At 39.6% G+C, this 20,653-nt stretch overlaps 1 protein-coding gene across 6 annotated transcripts in view; it reads right to left on the bottom strand.

Annotated features, from left to right (window-relative positions):
• slc26a4 (solute carrier family 26 member 4) overlaps positions 1-20,653 on the bottom strand; it is a 65,825-nt gene that overhangs the window by 3,403 nt on the left and 41,769 nt on the right. For all 6 annotated transcript variants that reach the window (XM_072562516.1, XM_072562520.1, XM_072562519.1 and 3 more), the window contains 9 exons: positions 19,675-19,770; positions 19,057-19,163; positions 18,887-18,956; positions 18,694-18,786; positions 18,499-18,594; positions 11,052-11,282; positions 8,720-8,774; positions 5,433-5,578; positions 4,173-4,256 (listed from right to left, as the gene is read on the bottom strand). In XM_072562516.1, coding sequence (XP_072418617.1) covers positions 4,173-4,256; positions 5,433-5,578; positions 8,720-8,774; positions 11,052-11,282; positions 18,499-18,594; positions 18,694-18,786; positions 18,887-18,956; positions 19,057-19,163; positions 19,675-19,770 — 978 coding nt within the window. The remainder of the gene's footprint in view (positions 1-4,172; positions 4,257-5,432; positions 5,579-8,719; positions 8,775-11,051; positions 11,283-18,498; positions 18,595-18,693; positions 18,787-18,886; positions 18,957-19,056; positions 19,164-19,674; positions 19,771-20,653) is intronic.

The raw sequence follows: 20,653 nt of genomic DNA, 5'->3' as shown, positions 1-20,653 counted from the left end.
TTAAGATACTAAGAATAATTTGCATGAATGTGATTTTTGACCATTGAATGTGCTCTATTTCCTTGGTTACTGCTCGTTGGTTCTGCTAAACTAGCATGGAAAAGGAGTGCAACCAATGAACTTCAACAGCAGCTCTACCTATTAAAATAACTGCTGTAAGCTAGGAAGAGGAAGACCAACCAATTAAAGCAATTTTATCCAAGCATTTCATGGAACGTGGCAAGTAGCTTGAAACTTCATAAGCTGAGAACACAGGTCATGCAGAGCTTGCTGTACGTTACTGAAGAAGTCAATGTACCACTTGTAACTGTTAAAGAGTTTAGAACCTGCATTCATACAGGCTTTGTTGGACAAATTCTTACCAGAATTCCAAGCTTTGCAGAAAGCAAACCTTTTTGAAATAACGATAGGAGATATTTAAGTAAACTCCCACATCAAATCCATTTACTTGCATTGTGTAGAAAGGATTTTCCAATAAGGTTAGTACATATGAATGGTCATTGTGGTTACTATTAACTGGCTAGTCAGCGATTTCTGGTGGACAAAGGTTGACAACATTGAAAAGGAAGACTACCTAAGTCTATTAAACTACAAAACTCTGCTTTTGCTAAAGATCATTACAGTATTAACTATAAAATATTTGAGGAATTTGGAAAGTTCACTAATTTTATTTCTCTCAGAGACAGTGCAACACTTCCTAAGTTAGCTGCTCTTCAAATGTGATCTTAGACAGCGAACGTTAACAGACTGTAGAGGAGCTCAAAGAAGCTTGAAATTAACATTTGTACTCCCTCCAGGTAGCACTGGATAAGCTGATGAAGCAGAAATCTTGACTCAGATGTTGCGGTTTCAGATCTCAGATGCTGAGGCACACTAGAATCCTGCTCAAGATACTCCGTTATATCTGCAGTATTTGTTCATAGGTTGGCAAAGATTCTTTGATATTCTCAAGTGCTTGAAATAACAAAAAGCGATCTCCCATCTTATTCAGCAACTAGTTGAACCATAACCAGGTTATCATCCTCTCAACATCATTTGCCCCATTATAGCTGATTAGGTCGTCCATTCTTCATGAGTGGAACCATGCAGTTGACAATGACACCTGGGTGTATTTTCACCCAATGCCCAATTACATACAGTTAGAGTCAGACACAAGGATATGGAATCCGGAATGATTTTCCTCCTCTTAAGCTAATTGTTAAGAAATGCCACCTTTGCTGAAATCAGCTAACTAAAATCATAGCTGAAAGAATCTAATAAGAAACCTCTATGTGGATATTACATTTTGTCATTATAAACTGAGGTTTTCAGGAACAGAGAACTCGGCAAAGTTTTCAGAACTCAGTATGGCAAATACAAATAGGTTCTTCAGCATTTAAATGTATACCACTGTTCATATGATGGATTTTTTAAACAAAATGCAGGAAGAGAGGTCACCAAGAGAAGCTACAACATCGTAAACAGCTATCTGGGTTAAGAACTGATAGTAAATGAAGCATAGTTTTTCTTATACTTTACCCAAATGATAACAAAGATACTACTCCTGCTTTCAACCACCTATGAATTGAGGTTATTCCTGGGTGAGTGCCAGTGTAAACACTGGCTGTTGTAATACTCAGTTCTTGCGAAACACATGTTTAATTGGATTCAAATTGTCTTGTTTAAATGGGTTTAATGCATCTGTCAGGTCAATCTAACCTTTCCAAGTTCAAGAAATAGAAAAAAGGATACCAGACATAATTTTCTGACAGTGCATTCCAGTCGGAAGCATTGCAGCCAAGAGACAAAATGGACAGCCATGTACAGCATATCTGTACATATCACTTTAAATTATCAGAAAATTAAGCTTCACATGACTTAACTTCCAACTTGCATTCTCTGACAGGAACACAAAGTTGGAAAGTGACCACTATTTATCCTGACAATTCTAAAAAGAGGGTAATGGGTATTATGAATATTCTCATCGCAACTACAATTATAAACAATATACAATGCTAGAGATTGTGAAAGCTAGCACAATAATGATTTTTGCTGTTTATTTTCCCCAAGTGTTTTCTTGAAAATTTACTGTTGGCCTTTTGTTTCCCTGCTGCTCTCTCTCCTCCTCTTGCCTTTCTCTGAACAAAATTAAATCCAAAATCCCATTTTACCTTTCAGTCAAAATTGACCTTTATTCTGTTATTAACACCTGGATCTGAACCAGAACTCTTACTCCCCTTGTTCTATGCCACCAAAGATCTCTATCGCCCTTACATTCTAACAGTTCCCCGAGTTACCTTTCAGTTTCACATGCCTGAACCCCACTTTTTTTATTGGTAGCAAAAACAAAAATCAGATTTCTACTTCTCTTCAGTATCAAAGAGTCACATTAGACTCAAAACATTAACTCTGGAACTCTGGTTTTCTGAAGAATGGAAATCTCAAGGGACAAAGACTCTTATTTAAAAAGAAAGAAGAGCTCTGCAAGCCTAATGTGGCACAGAACTGTCAAGAGGAAGACAAACCACATCCTGTTCTCACAGCAGTCAGCCACCACATTCTGAAATTTGGAAAAAAAATACTACTTGCCACTTTGACAGCTGCAGTTGAGGGGAAGTTCTAAGTCAAGTGGAATATTAGGGCGTCAGTGTGCCAGGTAAGTAGAGCACCAGCTGGGGAAGGGTAAAATGCCAGGAGTAGGACAGCAGATTGGTAGGAGATAGGGTGCCAGCTAGGAGGGAATAATGTGCCAGGGATAGGATGCCAGGTAAGTAAGGGGGCAGTGTGGCATGTAAGTAGGGGCCAGGTTGGTGTAAGTCCAAGTAAAAAAAAGGGGTGGGCACTGGGTGTAAGGTGATAAGAGAAATGATGCAGTGTAGAGGCTAAGTCAAGGTGGCTGGGTGCCAGTTGCTTAAGTTCAGTGAGAGTGAGGGCAGAAAATGGGAATATCAGGTCCAGCTGAGTTGAATTGGGTCAGGTCAGGCCAGAAGGGAGGGGTCGTGGCCAACAATGGGAATGGTCTAGTATAGTAGCAAGGCATCAGTTTGGTCAACCAAGATCCAGTCAGGGGTGTTGGTGTTGCTGGTGGTGGTGGCCTACCTGCATGTTTGAACTGGGTCCAGAGGCAGGGATTGAGGCAAGGTCTTGGGAACTGGTAGAAGACATGGGAGCAGTGTAATCGACATGAGTTACACTGTGTACTTAATAATCTAACCTTTTGCCGATTAACTATTTTACTTAATTTCATTAAAAACCTCCAAATTCCCAGATTTAAAACTGAGACTTTTGAAGGCTTCCACATATAGCGGGAATCTTTTGGAGTCTGCTATGATGGTGATTCTACAGGGTCCTCATGTGCAACTCCCATCCAGGGGATTAAAAACCATCTCGCCAACATCCAAGCCATTATTTCTTTCTCCACAGATGCCGCAAGATCTTCTTCGTTCATTCCTTCTCTTTCCCCCCTCCTCATTTCTGATCTCTTTTTCTCTTCTACTCTTTGGCTTTTAAATCTGTCTCAAATCTTCCTTCTGCATCTAAAATTCTTGTTTCATACCACCTCTTTCTCACATTTAGAATTACAATGCACTATGTATAATCCAGCATCTGGATTATTTTTCCCATAGCAACGGGAATTGCTTGGACTATTGTTCTGCTATTTTAGTAGATTATTGCTGCTCTGCACTTCCACTTTAATTTATCCATGTTTACTCTGTTTTCCTCACAGACGTAGCCAACCAAACTCCAGAGACATTGGTCTCAGTTTTGGGAATTCCAATTGAACTTGCAATCACATGTACATATGCCTGTGTATGTTGTCTTACATGTACTACACTTTAACTGATCTGTGGCCAAATTTGTTTGTAGGTCACGATATTTTAATTTATTTGTTCAATACAAGTTAGTTACAAAGTAATAAATGTAGCTTATTGCATACAGACGGCTGGACTACATATTGCAAAATCATTTCCAGTATATTCTGCACAATTTGTGATCAATGCTGCACTTTATAATAAGCAACTATGTTTGCAGTTTCTCAATAAACATGCATTTACCTTTGCAACTTAGGTGCCAGCAAAATGAGGGATAGAAAAGGCTAATCATTCTATCAAAGGAAATTGTGCTCCAGGAAATGAAGAGGCAACTCGGTTTTAGGCTACTATTAATAAGATATTTTAAAACCAAGCATTTACCTGATTTTGATCTTCCAATTCTTCCACATCATCTTCCTGATCTGACAATGGAATTGGTTCTTTGGATTCCTGCATAAGTGATATCTAAATAATCAGATTAGTAAACGTTACTGTTATGAAGCAGAAAAGGGATAGTAAATGCAGATACCAAAGGCAGAAAGATGGTTTATTATATCTGACAGAAAATTAGATGTCTAATTTTAACACGACATTTAGTATTTTGTGTCTTTGTCCTAAACTACACTAAACATAGCCAAGATATTTTTCTGAAACACAATGAACAGAATGTTCAGCAACTAACAAGGTCATATAGATTACAATTAATGACAACACTCAGTGTCAGATCTGTATCTACAGTATTATTTGTTATACTTTAGGCGTGCACACTATCGTTTAAGTATTTCTGTGACAAGAGAGAATGCAAGCCTGTTTCAAGTACCTCCCAGTGCCATCACTACATTCTTACAAACTGTTTCAGCCAAATGCAAGGAGTTGGGTGGGGGAGGGAATTCTTTCCATTTGCTGAGGAAGTTTGAGCTCTGGATGGGGCTCCTGGTTAAAATCATAAGTGACACAAGTTACGAATTATAAATGGTACAAGGAAATTTCTACAAAACTGTTGGTTATTCATTCAATAATATTATTTTGATTATTTATTTCCATGTTTGGTACACCTGAGTTGGCACACATACTGTTGAATCATAATCAGTTGTATTTTAGCCCAAAAATTTTATTTGTTGTTCATTAAATTGCCATTACATAGTACCTTTTTGTTAAGCTTTCATTCCTTTCTTTATAAGTGTTCCATCTGTCACTATTCTACTATTACAGAAGGTCATAGGGAGAATCTTACAATTGTCAGTTCTAACGGATATTCTCCATTACATTTCATTCTTTCCTCCATAATCTAAAAGTTTGCATCTGAATGTCTACGCTTTGCACAATTTGGTCCAAACATAGCTAATCTAAAAAGAATAACAAGAAAACACAAAAACACTGCAAAATTCCAGTTCAATATGCAATTTCTGTTCCTCTCACAAACCAACTCTTCATTGCTTCCATTTAAATAGATACTCACTGAATAGTAAGGGAGTGTTACTTCATGAAGTGAAAATAGTCAGCATCAACTGCTGCAACATTATAGAAGAGGATGAAGAGATTGGTTTGATCTACAGGAAGTATCCAAACAGAATTTGCAAGTAAATAGTCTGTGATCCCCGATTGGACCAGAAAACGACTAACGATGCAATTTTTTCCCACCTTCTCAAAAATAGGATCTTCTATGTCTTTATACATAGTCTGAGTATGAATGTAAACAACAGCATCATGAACTGTGAGATACAGGATGTCCTTTTTAACATGGTCGTCAAAAAATCCACAACTCTCCATTTTCTTCACAACATGGTCTGAAATTTAGAATAATTTAAAAAATATTAAAATCACAGACTCAATTTTAATCATAATACTTTCTCAGTTGAGGAATTCTCTTATTACACAACTTACTGGTAACCGTCCAAATATTAGAAAGTTATCTACGGATTACTAATATTACAACTTGGGAGGGCTACATAAGTAGAGAATATTAACCATAAAAACTACCAGCAAACCTTGTGTGTTGATTGCTGCTCTGGAGCACAGTAATATACCTGACTCAACCTATTTCAGGTAATTGTGATTGCTGTGGATGCCGAGGTCTCAACGTTGTATAATTGCTTCTATACGTCAGGGTCCAGTTGAATGACAGACTCTCTTTCTCTTTAAAATAAAAATCCTACTTTTTTTTTAAATTCTAAGGAAGCTGACAAGTGTAGTTGTTCAATTCATTTGTGGAATGTGGGTGAAGCTGGCAATGCCAGCTGTGTAGCCCATCCACAAGTACCCACATATTGAGAGGCTTGCTAAGACAATTTCAAAGCACATAGCAGTGGGTCTGGAATCACACTCAGGCCAGACCAGGTAAGGGTGGCGGATTCTGTCCTATAAATAAAGTGACATTAGGGAAACAAAATGGGTGTTGACCACAAAATCACAACTGTTATGGTGCAGAAGGAGGCTGTCTGACAAACTGTGTCTAAACATTTTGACTTTGTGCCAATCTCCTGTCTTTTCCCTATAAAGCTGCATATTGTTTGATGATACCAGTCATAGTGACCAAATTCGAGATGTGTTGGTTGAATTTAAGTTCTAGTGATACTCAGTGGATTTGGCCTCGAACTATAATCTGTTTTTTAGGTTAGAATCAGTCTGAACACTGTGGCATAAGCAGTCTCACACAGGACACCTCACACCTTCAATGCATTATCTGGGCTAACATGGCACCAATTCTTAAAGATTACTTGAGAATGTAACTTTAAAAATGTTCTGCAATTTACACATGAAAGAATTGAAACCAACATGTTCATTCTAAAAGATGAAAGACTTAACAAACAATCCAGGTCTTTTTCAATATATAATTTCAGTTACATCACACTGTAAACTTTTGCTATAAATTCTTATACAATCTTATACTCTACAACCACCTGAAGAAGCAGCAGTGCTCAAAAAGCTAGTGCTTCCAAATAAACCTGTTGGACTATAACCTGATTTTTAACTTTGTAAACACAAAGGTGATTGCAATGATATTCCACCCCTCCAATTCTCTTACTAAGTACTCAGCTCTCTGAAGGGCAAAATCAAATGCAGACATAAGGAAACAAACCTCGGCATAATTGCTTCTCCACTTCAAAAACAAGTTAGTATGTCCCTTCCTGAAAAAAATAAGGTCAGTATCCTCCAAACCTGCAACCTCCAACTTGCTGAACAAAAGCAACAGACAGTTGGGAATATCATCATCTGCAAGTTTATCTCCAGTTCACTTGCCAGCCAGTCTTGCTGCTATTTCACGGTCAGTGGATCGAAATCCTGGAAACTCCTCCTTCACAAACCTGTGCCACATGAGATAAAGTTATCTTCTTTAACAGTATAGCTCAAGGGCTTGAAAATGTTGGGCTTGCTAGTTGCACTCTCATCCCTTGACTAGAATAATAAAAAAAAACTCCCTGCTGTTCCTGATTCTCTCAGAAATTATGCTTCCATTGGTGGTGATTGTGCTTTGCACTTAATGTATTCATGTGTTAGCCTCAATAGCTTCAACAGGCTATCCAACTATGGAGGATCTCACAGTTGTGTACAGTACAAACCTCAGTATCTACACAGACACTTTCCGGATTGGTTTTCCACTTTCTCAATTTGCATCTTCAATTTCCAATTAGTGCTATCGTGTGTTACTTTGCTTCATTGTGCATTGTCATTGTGAAATGACAACTGAAAAACAGTGCACTGTGATGTCAGGTGCCATGCTCTGATTGACACATTTTGAAGCAAGTTGAACCACAGGTCTTAATTCAAGCTTGAAGGAATGACAAGTGTAATTTTAGAACTAAAGCAAAATTATCAAAGAGAATGCAACCCAACTGGTTTATTTTGCAGACAAGTTGCATCCTGAACTGCTCACTCCATTACACAAAAAGATACAATTCTCGACTGTGAGCTGGTTTTTTTCTGATGCCTGGGGTGAGGGGATGGAAGGGAGGAGAGTGAGAGAGACACACACATAGAAACTGACAGAGACACACAGTGACTGACAGAGAGAGAGAAAGAGAGAAACAGAGATACAGAGACACAGACAGAGAGAGAGAGAGAGAGAGAGAGAGAGCGCGCGAGCGACAGACAGCGAGAGAGAGACACACACAGAGACAGAGGGAAACAGAGACACTTTAATCACTTAAAGCCACTTCCATTGAAGCATCTTTAGGCATATCCTTGAACATCCTGAAGTCTCTACTGACTCTGCTAACCAACCAAATTGTGAGATAACTCATTCAGAAGGCACTACAATATATGAGAGCAATCCTGTGCAGAGATGTTAAGGTGGTAGAAGAAGAGCAAACACCTCCAAACAACTCACTGAACAGACAGACCATTCAAGCAACACCTGCTCCACATGTGGCAAAGTCTACCATTTGTGCATTGGTTCAATCAGGCACATCAGACCCTGCAAGCTGGAGCAAGAACAGGTTATCCTTGAACCAGAGGGTCTGCCTGAATAGATATCCAATTTATACAGCATTTCTTTTATGTTTAGTCATTTGTCATTTTGCACATTATTTCAGCTAGGAATACACAGTGCTGTACGTTTACTGTATTGAAATTTGCACACTAATATCCGAAGGGATATGCCCATTTTAACAGATTCCCATTGGAATCTCTCATTCTCATGCTGTTTAACTAAAGTCATATTTTTCAGGAAGGGAGCTACAACTTTAAGTGAGGGCGGAGATCACTCATTGCATTTAGAACACCGACTGAAATCTATCAGCTTCAAGCTTCAGATCAGCATAATTTTTTTTTAGTTACTGGTTTAGAAAGAATAAAAGAAGCCTGATTTGAAGAGGAGATAATAGTTCATTAATTTTTGTTTTAAATACAAACTTTATTCCAAATGATTTTTCATGTTAATATTTTAAAAATTAAGAGTCAATGAAAATGGAGTAATGAAAACTAATTACCGTCATAGGCTGTTATGTACACTTTGACACCAATTCGTTCAAATTGTCTGACAACCTGAAAAACAAGTCAGCAACATGTCAGCAGGAGTCAGTCAATCTGTGCACCATCTAGATTTTAAATATTGCTCAGGTAAAAACCATGCATTCAACACAGGAATACATTTGTATGAAATTGGTGAGTTCATAGCTTGGTTCCTCAATACAAGTACACAAAAGCAACTAACAGTAATCAACATTTATACATTGACGAGAAATAATTCAAGGAAGCTACACTTAACCTGATTATATTAATCTAGGAGGGATGCCAAATAGTTAAAATGGAGTCGAAAATTGCAAGAAAGAACAAACCAGTGAGCCTGTAAAATTCTCTGGTACAGAAAGCAGTTGAGGTCAAGCTACTGAATATTCTCAAGGAGTTAAATGTAGCTTTTAGAGCTAAAGGGATCAAAGGGTAAGGGAAGAAAGAAGTATTGAATTGAATGATCAGCCATAATCACATTGAATGGGACAGCAGATACAGAAAGGATCAAATGGCCTATTTCTATTTCCATGTTATACAGATTAAACAAGTGGATAATCATAGTAGACGTAACCTAACATAAAGACTAATTGGGTGTAAAAGTGGGGGAAATGAGAATATACAGGGAATCTTTGTTTAAATCTCCCCTTTTAAAGTTTTCTGTTTCAAAGTGGTTTCCCGCTGTTTTGTGTCTTCTCTCTTCCTTTAGCTCTCATTTCCTATTTTAACATCTCTTACTTCCTGGCATCATTTTGGGCCACCGTGCCTCCTGTGGTACATCATCAGCACGGCTCGCTGATTGAATTGGTGGAGTTGGTACATTTGTGACTGCACTCTTCAGATTAGATTAGATTAGATTAGATTACTTACAGTGTGGAAACAGGCCCTTCGGCCCAAAGTCCACATCGACCCACCGAAGCGCACCACCCAGACCCATTCTCCTACACCTAACACTATGGGGAATTTAGCGTGGCCAATTCACCTAACCTGCATATTTTTGGACTGTGGGAGGAAAGTGGGAGCACCTGGAGGAAACCCACGCAGACACAGGGAGAATGTGCAAACTCCACACAGTCAGTCGCCTGAGTCCGGAATTGAACCCAGGTCTCTGGCGCTGTGAGGCAGCAGTGCTAACCACTGTGCCACCGTGCCGCCCACAATAAATTCAGTCGAAGATGAATTTTTTTCTTCCATAAGAGACAGTTTTTATCAAGTATTGAAGCAAATTTTTTTTTTAAAACAATCTTTGCATTTTAAATTCCTTTCGTGTTTGCACCTGTACTACTAGTAGAGAGATCTCTATGGACATGGTTTCTGCTGTACTGTACTCCACAGTATTTTACCTTTATAGGTACAATAATTGTGAAACATATACTGTACCTATACAGAGACTTTCAGCCTTCTTAATTTTGATTTGCAATTTATTTCAGCTAAGAAAGCATCATTGTATAAATGTATGGCACTAAGCTACGGCATCAGTTAGCAGGATGGCTGGTTTGAAAAGGACAGCCAAGTCAACACCATAGATTCGATTCCAGCTCAAGTTACCATGAAGGACCCTCCTTCTCAACCCTCCCCCTCAAAAATAGAAAAAGCATCAAATTGAGTGCACTTTTCTCAGGAAGAGGATTAATAAGAAATATTCCAGCCTCCTGCTGCGAACAATATAAGAACAGTCTCAATTAGCCAGATATCTTATTCATGGTCTTAAGATTCAAAAATACTTTCAAAAATCCAAAAGAACATTCAAAGATAACGATTACCATCGTTACAATTGTAGTTGTGCCCAGCTTCAGAAGTAGAAGGTACAAGATAAAAATCAATGTTAAGGTATGCTCAAAAGGGATGCAAGTCTTTGAATTGAGGCTTAGCCCTGCAGCCCAATTCTAACCCACAATTCTTTCTAAATGACTCATCAATGTGAAGACTGGATCTCTGAATAAACATCCAAATGGCTTCACCCTTCCAGGTGAGCATCACTTACACAGTATATATTGAAAAATTATTCTTTAAATACCTTTCATTAAAAACTCCCATATTTGAAGGAGATCAGGAGGCAATCAATAAATCTAGAAAATGCAGTGATACATCAATAATGGAGCAACCTGCTGTTTCTAAAACCATAATAGAACACCATAGTTTAAAAAAAGTCAAACACAGAATCTGAACCAAAACTAAAATACATTGGAAATATGTGTATCTGAGGGAGAAAAGTTTAAATATTTTGGGAAGCACTTTTTTAGTTACTGGATGTTATGAAAAACCAAGCATTTTCAGTTTTCACTTCTGTATCAATAACAAATATTTACTCACCATTTTCATGATTCTGACTCCCACAAGATCAATAAATGATACTGCACTAAAATCAAAAATAAGGCTGTGAATGGTAACTTTGGGAACCAGGATTTTGACAGGGAGATCTGAATTCCAGTCAACTTTAATTTCCACTTCTTTTGAAGGGACATCCTGTTGTAATTCTTCTTGATATTCCTCATCATCTTCAAATGCTTCATTAGAAACACTTCCATCAGTTACAACACCATCCTAAAGAAAGATAAGCAAATTTTAAAACACTTCTGGACAACCAATTAAATTCATCAAGTTATAAAAAAATGGGAAAAAAAAAATCAATTTTAAACTGCTAGATCAACAACATGGGCACATTTTTATTCAGCCATAACACTCATTCCTCACTTGTATACAGACTATCTAAAACAGATGCTCATGATCACAAACAAAGCAAAAACAAAATGCAGAAGATCTTGTTCAGCGTGAAGATGTTCATCATTTGTGGAATTAAGTAGGTTTCTGGTAGGTGTGATTATTGATCAGCATTGGGAAGATTCTGGTGCAAATAGGACAAGAAACAATTTTCAACAAATTTCCTCTGCTGCATTTTATCTACATTTTTTGTCACATATTTGGTTTCAAAGGCACTTACACAGTTTTTAAAAAGAACAAAAGAAAAAAAACTGGAAAGTCTCAGGATGTCACACAGAATTTGTGAAGAGAAAGCGAGTTGACATTTCAAGTCGATGACATGACATCAAAATGGAAGGTTATCAACGTGAAATTTGACTGTTTGCCTGACATGCTGGCCTTTTCTAGCTATTTTCATTCTTATTCAGATTTCCAGTATCTGGAGGATTTTTCATTGCATTTTTCTTTATTTGGTTGTGCTAGCACAAAGTTCCTGAGTGAGCTACTCCCAGAGCTCGAAAGGTGATGTCAAAACTCCTGGGTGGAGCCTTTAGATTATCCTTTTAGGTTTAGTTTGTTTCCATAGTGATCCAAACTCACTATCAAATATTCACTTTAGTGATTGAGTGAGAGACATTCTGGCTGCAAGACCAGCTGAGTATGTGACTGTCTCAATATGATGCAGATGCTGGGCATGCCAGCTCGGGTGAGCATCTGTGTTTTGCCTTCTGAAGACAGCTTAAGTGAAAGTGGTTAAGCTTCTTAATAGGACATTGGTGCACAGCCCAAGTTTTGCATGTGCAGAGCAGGGTGAGCAAAACTATAAATTTTCAGTGTGAGGTTAGGCATTGCTACTCCACATCCTTTTCAGACTGAATCAAAGTCTGTCTATCACTTGCTCTGATAGTTCTTGCATATATCATATTGTCAATATGGGTAGGACAAGAACTGGTGAATGAAAAGCACAGTTAGCAATGAGTTTGACAAGGCTATTAAAAAGGAGGCCAGCAAGGACTATTGTGTGCAAACTAGTATCTGCCTATTCTGGGAAAGAAGAAGCTGAAACAAGTGGAAAGGCCAGTATTTGTAGAGTGGAGGGGACATGTTGTACATAAAGCATGGAGAGATCAGCAAGCAAAGAAGAACTTTTCAGGCTATTTTCTGGATCTGTGGATTGAAAGAAGCAAAAATGGCCCTAGCAGAGTGTTATGCTCCTAGATTAGATTACCTACAGTGTGGAAACAGGCTCTTTGGCCCAACACGTCCACACCAACCCTCTGAAGAGTAACCCACCCAGACCCCTTTCCCTCTAACTAATGTACCTAACACTATGGGCAATTTGGCATGGCCAATTCACCTGACCTGCACATCTTTGGACTGTGGGAGGAAACCAGAGCACCCGGAGGAAACCCACGCAGACACAGGGAGAATGTGCAAATACCACACAGGCAATTGCCCAAGGCTGGAATTGAACCTGGGTCCCTAGTGCTGTGAGGCAGCAGTGCTAACCACTGAGCACTGAGAGTTTACATGTTACTGAGGATTACATCTGCAATAAGTGCCATTGGTTGTGAATGCTATCAGACTGAATGGATCGGTTGGAGAGACAGTTAATGGCAGTGAGGAATATAAAAGAGCAAAGGGGTGTGATGGATGGCAGTAATAGGAAGGGAGAAAAGTCAAAGATACAGTCACAGAGATGGGTTAACTCTGGGAAAGTAGAGATGGACAGTACTGGCAGCTTAATGTTCCAGGATACAAATGCTTCAGGAAGGAAAGAAAGGGAGGCAAGAGAGGAGGGGAAGTGGCGTCTTTGATAAGAAATAGCATTACAGCTGAGGGAGGATATTCCTGGAAATACGTCCAGGGAAGATATTTGGGTGGAATGAGAAATAGGAAAGGGATGATCACTTTATTGGGATTGTATTATAGACCCTCTAAGAGTCAGAGGGAAATTGAGAAACAAATTTGTTTGGAGATCTCAGCTATCTGTAAGAATAATAGGGTGGTTATGATAGTGGACTTTAACTTTCCAAACATAGACTCGGACTGCCATAGTGTTAAGGGTTTAGATGGAGAGGGATTTGTTAAGTGTGTACAAGAAAATCTTCTGATTCAGTAAATGGATCTGTACCTACTAAAGAAGGTGCAAAACTTGACCTACTCTTGGGAAATAAGGGAAGGCAGGTGACTGAGGTGTCAGTGTATGAGCACTTTGGGGCCAGAGACCATAATTCTATCAGTTTTAAAATAGTGATGGAAAAGAATAGACCAGAGCTCAAAAGAGAAAATGCTGGAAAATCTCAGCAGGTCTGGCAGCATCTGTAAGGAGAGAAAAGAGCTGATGTTTCGAAGCAGAGGCAAAATGGAAAAACAGGGGTGAAGGGTAGCAAAAGAGTCTATGTTTAAAAAGTTAAAGTCCCCTATTTATTTTATTTCTTTTTTTTTTCACTGTTCTGGACCTCTTATTTCTTGATTGTCTCTTTCTCTCGCTCCCCACTCTCTCATCACCTTTTTCTCTCCTCTTCCCCCTTTGCTACCCTTCCCCCCCCCGTTTTCCATTTTGCCTCTGCTTCATCCCCCCCCCCCCACCCCCATATTTTGTCACATAGCACTGCCTTCAGCCTTGGCCATTCACAGCTCCTAATCTCTTTATAATCTCTCTATGCACTGTCATTATCACCTCTTTATTGTTACTTTTGCTTCTGGAGCCATGACTCACCTTCTCTCAGCCTAGTATAAACACCTCCCTATTTCTCCCCTTTTTTTTAAAAACTTTGACAAAGGGTCAGTTAGACTCAAAACGTCAGCTCTTTTCTCTCCTTACAGATGCTGCCAGACCTGCTGAGATTTTCCAGCATTTTCTCTTTTGGTTTCAGATTCCAGCATCCGTAGTAATTTGCTTTTAATAGACCAGAGCTAAAAGCTGGTGTTCTAAATTGGAGAAAGGCCAATTTTGACGGTATTAGGCAAGAACTTTCAAAAACTCACTGGGGGCAGATGTTTGCAGGTAAAGGGACAGCTGAAAAATAAGAAGCCTTCAGAAATGAGATAATGAGAGTTCAGAGACAGTATATTCCTGTCAGGGTGAAAGGAAAGGCTGGTAGGTATAGGGAATGCTAGATGACGAGAGAAATTGAGGGTTTGATTAAGAAAAAGAAGGAAGCATATATAAAAGGTACAGACAGGATAGATCAAGTGAATCCTTAGAAGAGTATAAAGCCAGTAGGAGTATACTTATGAGGGAAATCAGGAGGGCAAAAAGGGGACATGAGATAGCATTGGCAAATAGGGTCAAGGAGAATCCAAAGGAATTTTACAAATACATTAAAGGACAAAAGGGTAACTAGGAGAGAATTGGGCCCCTCAAAAGATCAGCAAGGTGGCCTTTGTGTGGAACTGCAGGAAATGGGGTAGATATCAAACAACTATTTTGCATTGGTGTTTACTGTGGAAAAGAGCATGGAAGATATAGAATGGATGGAAATAGATGTTGATATTTTGAAAAATGTTCATATTACAGAGGAGGAAATACTGGATGTCTTGAAACGTATAAAAGTGGATAAATCCCCAGGACCTGATCAGGTGTACCCTAGAACTCTGTGGGTAGCTAGGGGAGTGATTGCTAGGCCTCTTGCTGAGATATTTGTATCATTGACAGTCACAGGTAAAGTGCCGGAGACTGGACGTTGGCTAATGTGGTGTCACTGATCAAGAAAGGTGGTAAGGACAAGCCAGGGAACTATAGACTTATGACGCTAACATTAGTGGTGGGCAAGTTGTTGGAGGGAATCCTGACGGACAGGATGTACATGTGTTTGGAAAGGCAATGACTGATTAGGGATAATTAACATGGCTTTGTGCATGGGAAATCATGTCTCACAAACTTGATTGAGTTTTTTTGAAGGAGTAACAAAGAGGATTGATGAGGCCAGAGCAGTGGACGTGATCTATATGGACTTCAACAAGGTGTTCGACAAGGTTGCCCATGGGAGACTGGTTAGCAAGGTTAGATCTCATGGAATACAGGAAGAACTACCATTTGGATACAGAACTGGCTTGAAGGTAGAAGACAGAGGGTGGTGATGGAGGGTTGTTTTTCAGATTGGTGGCCTGTGACCAGTGGAGTGCCACAAGGATCGGTGCTGGGTCCTCTACTTCTCATTATTTATGTAAATCATTTGGAATTGAGCATAAGAGGTATACAGAGGAACCTCGATTATCCAAAGGAGATGGGCAGGCACTATTTCGTTCATATAATTGGATTATTTAGTTAATCGATTCATAGCCTCTCCTCTGGAGCTCAGAGTTTTCTGTGAAGTCTGCTCCCTGTTCAGGAGACAAGGCAGCAGCATACTGTGCACGAGCCCCGCCCTTCCACCCATGCCTCAACACAGTCCAGCCCCGCCCAACCCTCAACCATCCAACTGGCCCTGGATTAGTGTTGCTGGAAGAGCACAGCAGTTCAGGGAGCATCTAAGGAGCAGCGAAATCCAACTGGCCCCCCTACCCCTCCCTCAACCCCATCCAACACCACCCCCCACCTGCCCCTCACACCGTGACCAACACTGCCCTCTGCCCACTCCCCCAACCACAGCCAGCACTGCCCCTCACCACCCTCATCCACCCCCACCCACCGTCCGACCCCTGCTCCCATGTCCCTTCTCCCCTGGAGCAGCGGGGTGGACACCAATGGAAAGACTGCTGCTGCCTTTGTGGGGTAAATCTCCAAATAGCACAGCCACACACACAACTTTTTACTGCAATTTTTTTGACAGGTTCCACGTTTTGCCCTGTACAGGACAATGTTGGAGAGATTATCTGGAGAAGGGAGAGTTTAGGGTTCAACCTATGTAGAAGTCCAGCGAAAGTGTGTGGGAGAGGGACAGTGGGCGGGAGGTCAGTCATTTGGAGACAGTGTCTGGGCCCCCATTGATGTCTAGGACTGTTCTCAGCAGCATTTCAGTGAGCCGAGATTGTTTTTAATCATGGTAAACAAAACACACTATCAGGGTTGAAACAGCTCTTTAATGTAAAGTTTCTATTGGGACCTCCAGATTTCCTTCGGATCGTCCAATATTCAGATAATTGATATTCGGATAATCGAAGTTCCTCTGTAGTTAGTAAGTTTGTAGATGACACCAAAATTGGAGGTGTTGCGGACAGTGAGGAAGGTTACCTCAGATTACAACAGGATTTTGACCAGATGGTCCAATGGGCTGAGGAGTGGCAGATGGAATTTAATTATTTTTTTTAAGATTAGATTAGATTACATTACATTACAGTGTGGAAACAGGCCCTTCGGCCCAACAAAAACACACCGCCCCGCCGAAGCGCAACCCACCCATACCTCTAACCTAGCACTACGGACAATTTAGCATGGCCAATTCACCTGACCTGCACATCTTTGGACTGTGGGAGGAAACCGGAGCACCCGGAGGAAACCCACGCAGACACGGGAGAACGTGCAAACTCCACACAGTCAGTCGCCTGAGGCGGGAATTGAACCTGGGTCTCTGGCGCTATGAGGCAGCAGTGCTAACCACTGTGCCACCCACTAAATTTAGATAAATGTAAGGTGCTGCATTTTGGGAAAACAAATCTTAGCAGGACTTATACACTGAATGGTAAGGTCCTGGCGAGTGTTGCTGAACAAAGAGGCCTTGGAGTGCAGGTTTATAGCTCCTCGAAAGTGGAGTCGCAGACAGACAGGATAGTGAAGGCGGTGTTTGGTATGCTTTCCTTTATTGGTCAGAGTTTTGAGTACAGGAGTTGGGAGGTCATATTGTGACTGTACAGGACATTGGTTAAGCCACTTTTGGAATATTGCAAGCAATTCTGGTCTCCCTCCTATCGGAAGGATGTTGTGAAACTTGAAAGAGCTCAGAAAAGATTTACAAGGATGTTGCCAGGGTTGGAGGATTTCAGCTATAGGGAGAGGTTGAATAGGCTTGGGCTGTTTTCCCTGAAGCATTGGAGGCTGAGGGGCATATAACCTTATAGAAGTTTATAAAATCATGAGGGGCATAGATAGGATAAATAGACAAGGGCTTTTCCCTGGGGTGGGGTGGGTGGGGGAGAAAAGAGTCCAGCACGAGAGGGCATAGGTTTAGGGTGAGAGGGAAAGATATAAAAGAGACTTAAGGGGCAACCTTTTCACGCAGAGGGTGGTATGTGTGTGGAATGAATTGCCACAGGAAGTGGTGAAAGCTAGTACAATAGCAACATTTAAAAGGCAACTGGATGAGTGTATGAATAGGAAGGCTTTGGAGGGATAGGGATCAGGTTCTGGCAGGTGGGATTAGATTGGTTAGGATATCTGGTTGGCATGGACGAGTTGAACCGAAGGGTCTATTTCCGTGCTGTACATGTCTATGACTTTATGATAACTCTGGGGAGTCAGTGAAAACAGGCAGTGTAAAACATCATGCAGTGGAGAAGAATTTGCAGCATTTTGAATATGTTGACAAATCTAGATTATTCAATTTGACAGGTCAGCAAGAAGTGTCCTGTAGGAAATCAGATTTTGGTGACATGGACAAATGGAGGTGGAAAAAGGGGAGAGCTTGTTGAGGTAGACTTGATGTTGGAAGAAATGGGAGTAGAATTGAAAGAGAACTTTGTAAATGGTGTAATTACATGTTAATGAAATCAAGCTAGACATACATTGGTGCTATTGACAGGCAAATCAGAATGGCTTTGGCTCTTGTAATATTGAGCACGACAAAACTTTGACTTACTCAGAAAGTCTAGCATATATTGTCAATTAAGAATTTAACACTAGGTGACAGTAACATATATTGAAATAGTGATCGGAAAGATGAGAAGCTATTGGTGGCAAAGTAGTGCCTACCTTATTGCAATGAAATATAAAATTAAAATGACAGTAATCTCAAAGGAATCATTTGCAGAGGAGAGGCAATAAAGAGAGATGGCATGGCCAACAAAGTCACTGAAAGCGGGAGATGGAAAGCAATATTTAAAGTTACACTTGACACGAGCTTTAGCTAACGGAACTGTTTCGTAGCTACATAATTACAGCACTTAGAGTGTGATTTACCTTTGTCGTTTTTAACTGACCCTTCTTTATAAGTTTCTGAATCTTCTTCAATGCTTTGGTGCGTTTATTAAACACTCGAACTGGATTAAATCCAACCTGAAACAATTGCATTCATTGAATCTCCTTTTTTTTTAAATAAACGTTGATCCTTCAATCTAGTAACTATTGTACATGCAGAATTGTGGATTTACTCACAGCAGAAATCACTTTCTCCTTAAAAAAATCAACACTTCCAAAATATAAAGGAGATGAAAATTTGAAGATCTTCACTCCTGGTGGTTCAACAAGCTATGGAATATGCAGAAAATATATATATTTCATTAGGTTTTGTAAAGTATGCATTAGATTTTGGAACATCTTCTTAAAAACAAATTTAAAGTGTTCTTACATTTTTATATTTCTTTAAGTTCTTGTAAATGTCAGTGCTTGGTACATTTCCTAAAGCAGTACTAACAGGGCTAGAAAATGAACATCAAATTAAATAGATGAAGATTACACACAGAAAAATTATAAACTAAGTAGTGATGCATTCTAATAAAATGCTACACAAATACTTACAACTGAGTTCGAAGTACAACAGTTAGAAGCTCAAAGCACACACCAACTAAAAGCCCCAAATCTAGTCCCAGAAGGATGGATGCAATCCATGTCACAACCCAGATCAGCTACAGAAAAGCAAGAGAATGAGTTGAAGAACATCCTTTTCTTGAAGTACAGGCTTGGTTTTTGAAACTTTATTTGACAACAGTACACCATAAATCTTGCAGTCGTTTTAGAATTACAGTAACGCTCAACATAAATAATACACAAGATCCATTCTACTGTACAACACTTCCACGAAATATACTGCACTGAATAACATTTCAAAATATTATTGCAAATTTACTAGTTTTTATTGCTTGGATGCAATCTGCACAAGTAAAATACCACATGCAAATCACTATTCACATAAAACTTCATTGAAATAAATGGGACAAATCAAGGAAAATAGAATATTCCTTATTCGTGATATTCTGGCAAGGATAATCTCTACAAAGGTCTGCTCCAGTTAAAAGATAAGTAAAATACATCTGACATATCAGAACCGTTACATTTATAAAATGAATATGAAGCTTGTGTGTTTTTTTAAACAAGTTGTATATTTTACAAGAAAAGTATCATTCATTAAACACTTACACAATCAACTTTGTTTTGTCTCCACAACACTGGAACATCAAAGGTTTGCCAGAACATTCCTTTCAGATTGGCAATGACAATTGCTCCCAAAACAGCCTGAGGAATTAGTTGAAAAGAATGCATTAAAGGTATCCCTGCTTGAGCATTTCACAACACTAACCTATCCAGCTGAACCATGATAATTGTCTGTTTATTTAGACGCACCATTCCTGTATGGTGATGTACTGCCCCATAACAATGGAAATAAATAACTATCAATATGAAAATCCAATCCATTCTTTTGTGTTAATTAATTCTCACCAATCCAGTTACAAATATAATGCTGATTTCAGTGATCCTGCCTAAACTGGTGGTAGAATTGAGAGACCAGCACGAGGGGCTGACTTCAGATTCTGCAAGGTGAGTTCAAGAATTTAGTTCAAGCTGGATGGACAGCAAAGTGGATTGGAGACCACAATCGGATCAGCCATGAACCTACTGAATGCGAAAGCAGGCTCTTTGAGTCCACTCTTATGTTTGCCATTTAATTCGACTAAATCCCAGGTGTACTCACTAATAAAGTCAAAAGGCACTATGATTTGCAGGAGGCAGGTTTTCTCAGGAGAAACTTCATACAAACAAGGATAAACAAACCACTCTGCACTTGGGGCCTGCTCCACCATTCAATAAGATCCTGGCTGATTAGATTTTAACCTCAACTCTATATTCCTACATACCCCTGATAATCTTTCATCCCCATGGTAATAAACAATATATCAATTGCTGCCTTGAAAAGAAGAGCATCTGCTACTTTTTGAGGAAGGCAATTCTAAAGACTCTCAATCCTCAGATCTTTATTCATCGATCTTAAATGGGTGACCCCTTATGTTTAAACAATGACCCCTCACTCTAGATTCGCCCACAAAAGGGAACATCCTTTCCACATCCCCCTGGTCAAGTCCCCTCAGGACCTCATGTCTCAATGAAGTCAGCTCTGATT

The sequence above is a fragment of the Chiloscyllium punctatum genome, chromosome 44, assembly GCF_047496795.1.
Source record: "Chiloscyllium punctatum isolate Juve2018m chromosome 44, sChiPun1.3, whole genome shotgun sequence".
Lineage (NCBI taxonomy): Eukaryota > Metazoa > Chordata > Chondrichthyes > Orectolobiformes > Hemiscylliidae > Chiloscyllium > Chiloscyllium punctatum.
Note: the sequence above shows the minus strand (reverse complement) of the source record. Positions and strands in the feature narration are given on the sequence as shown.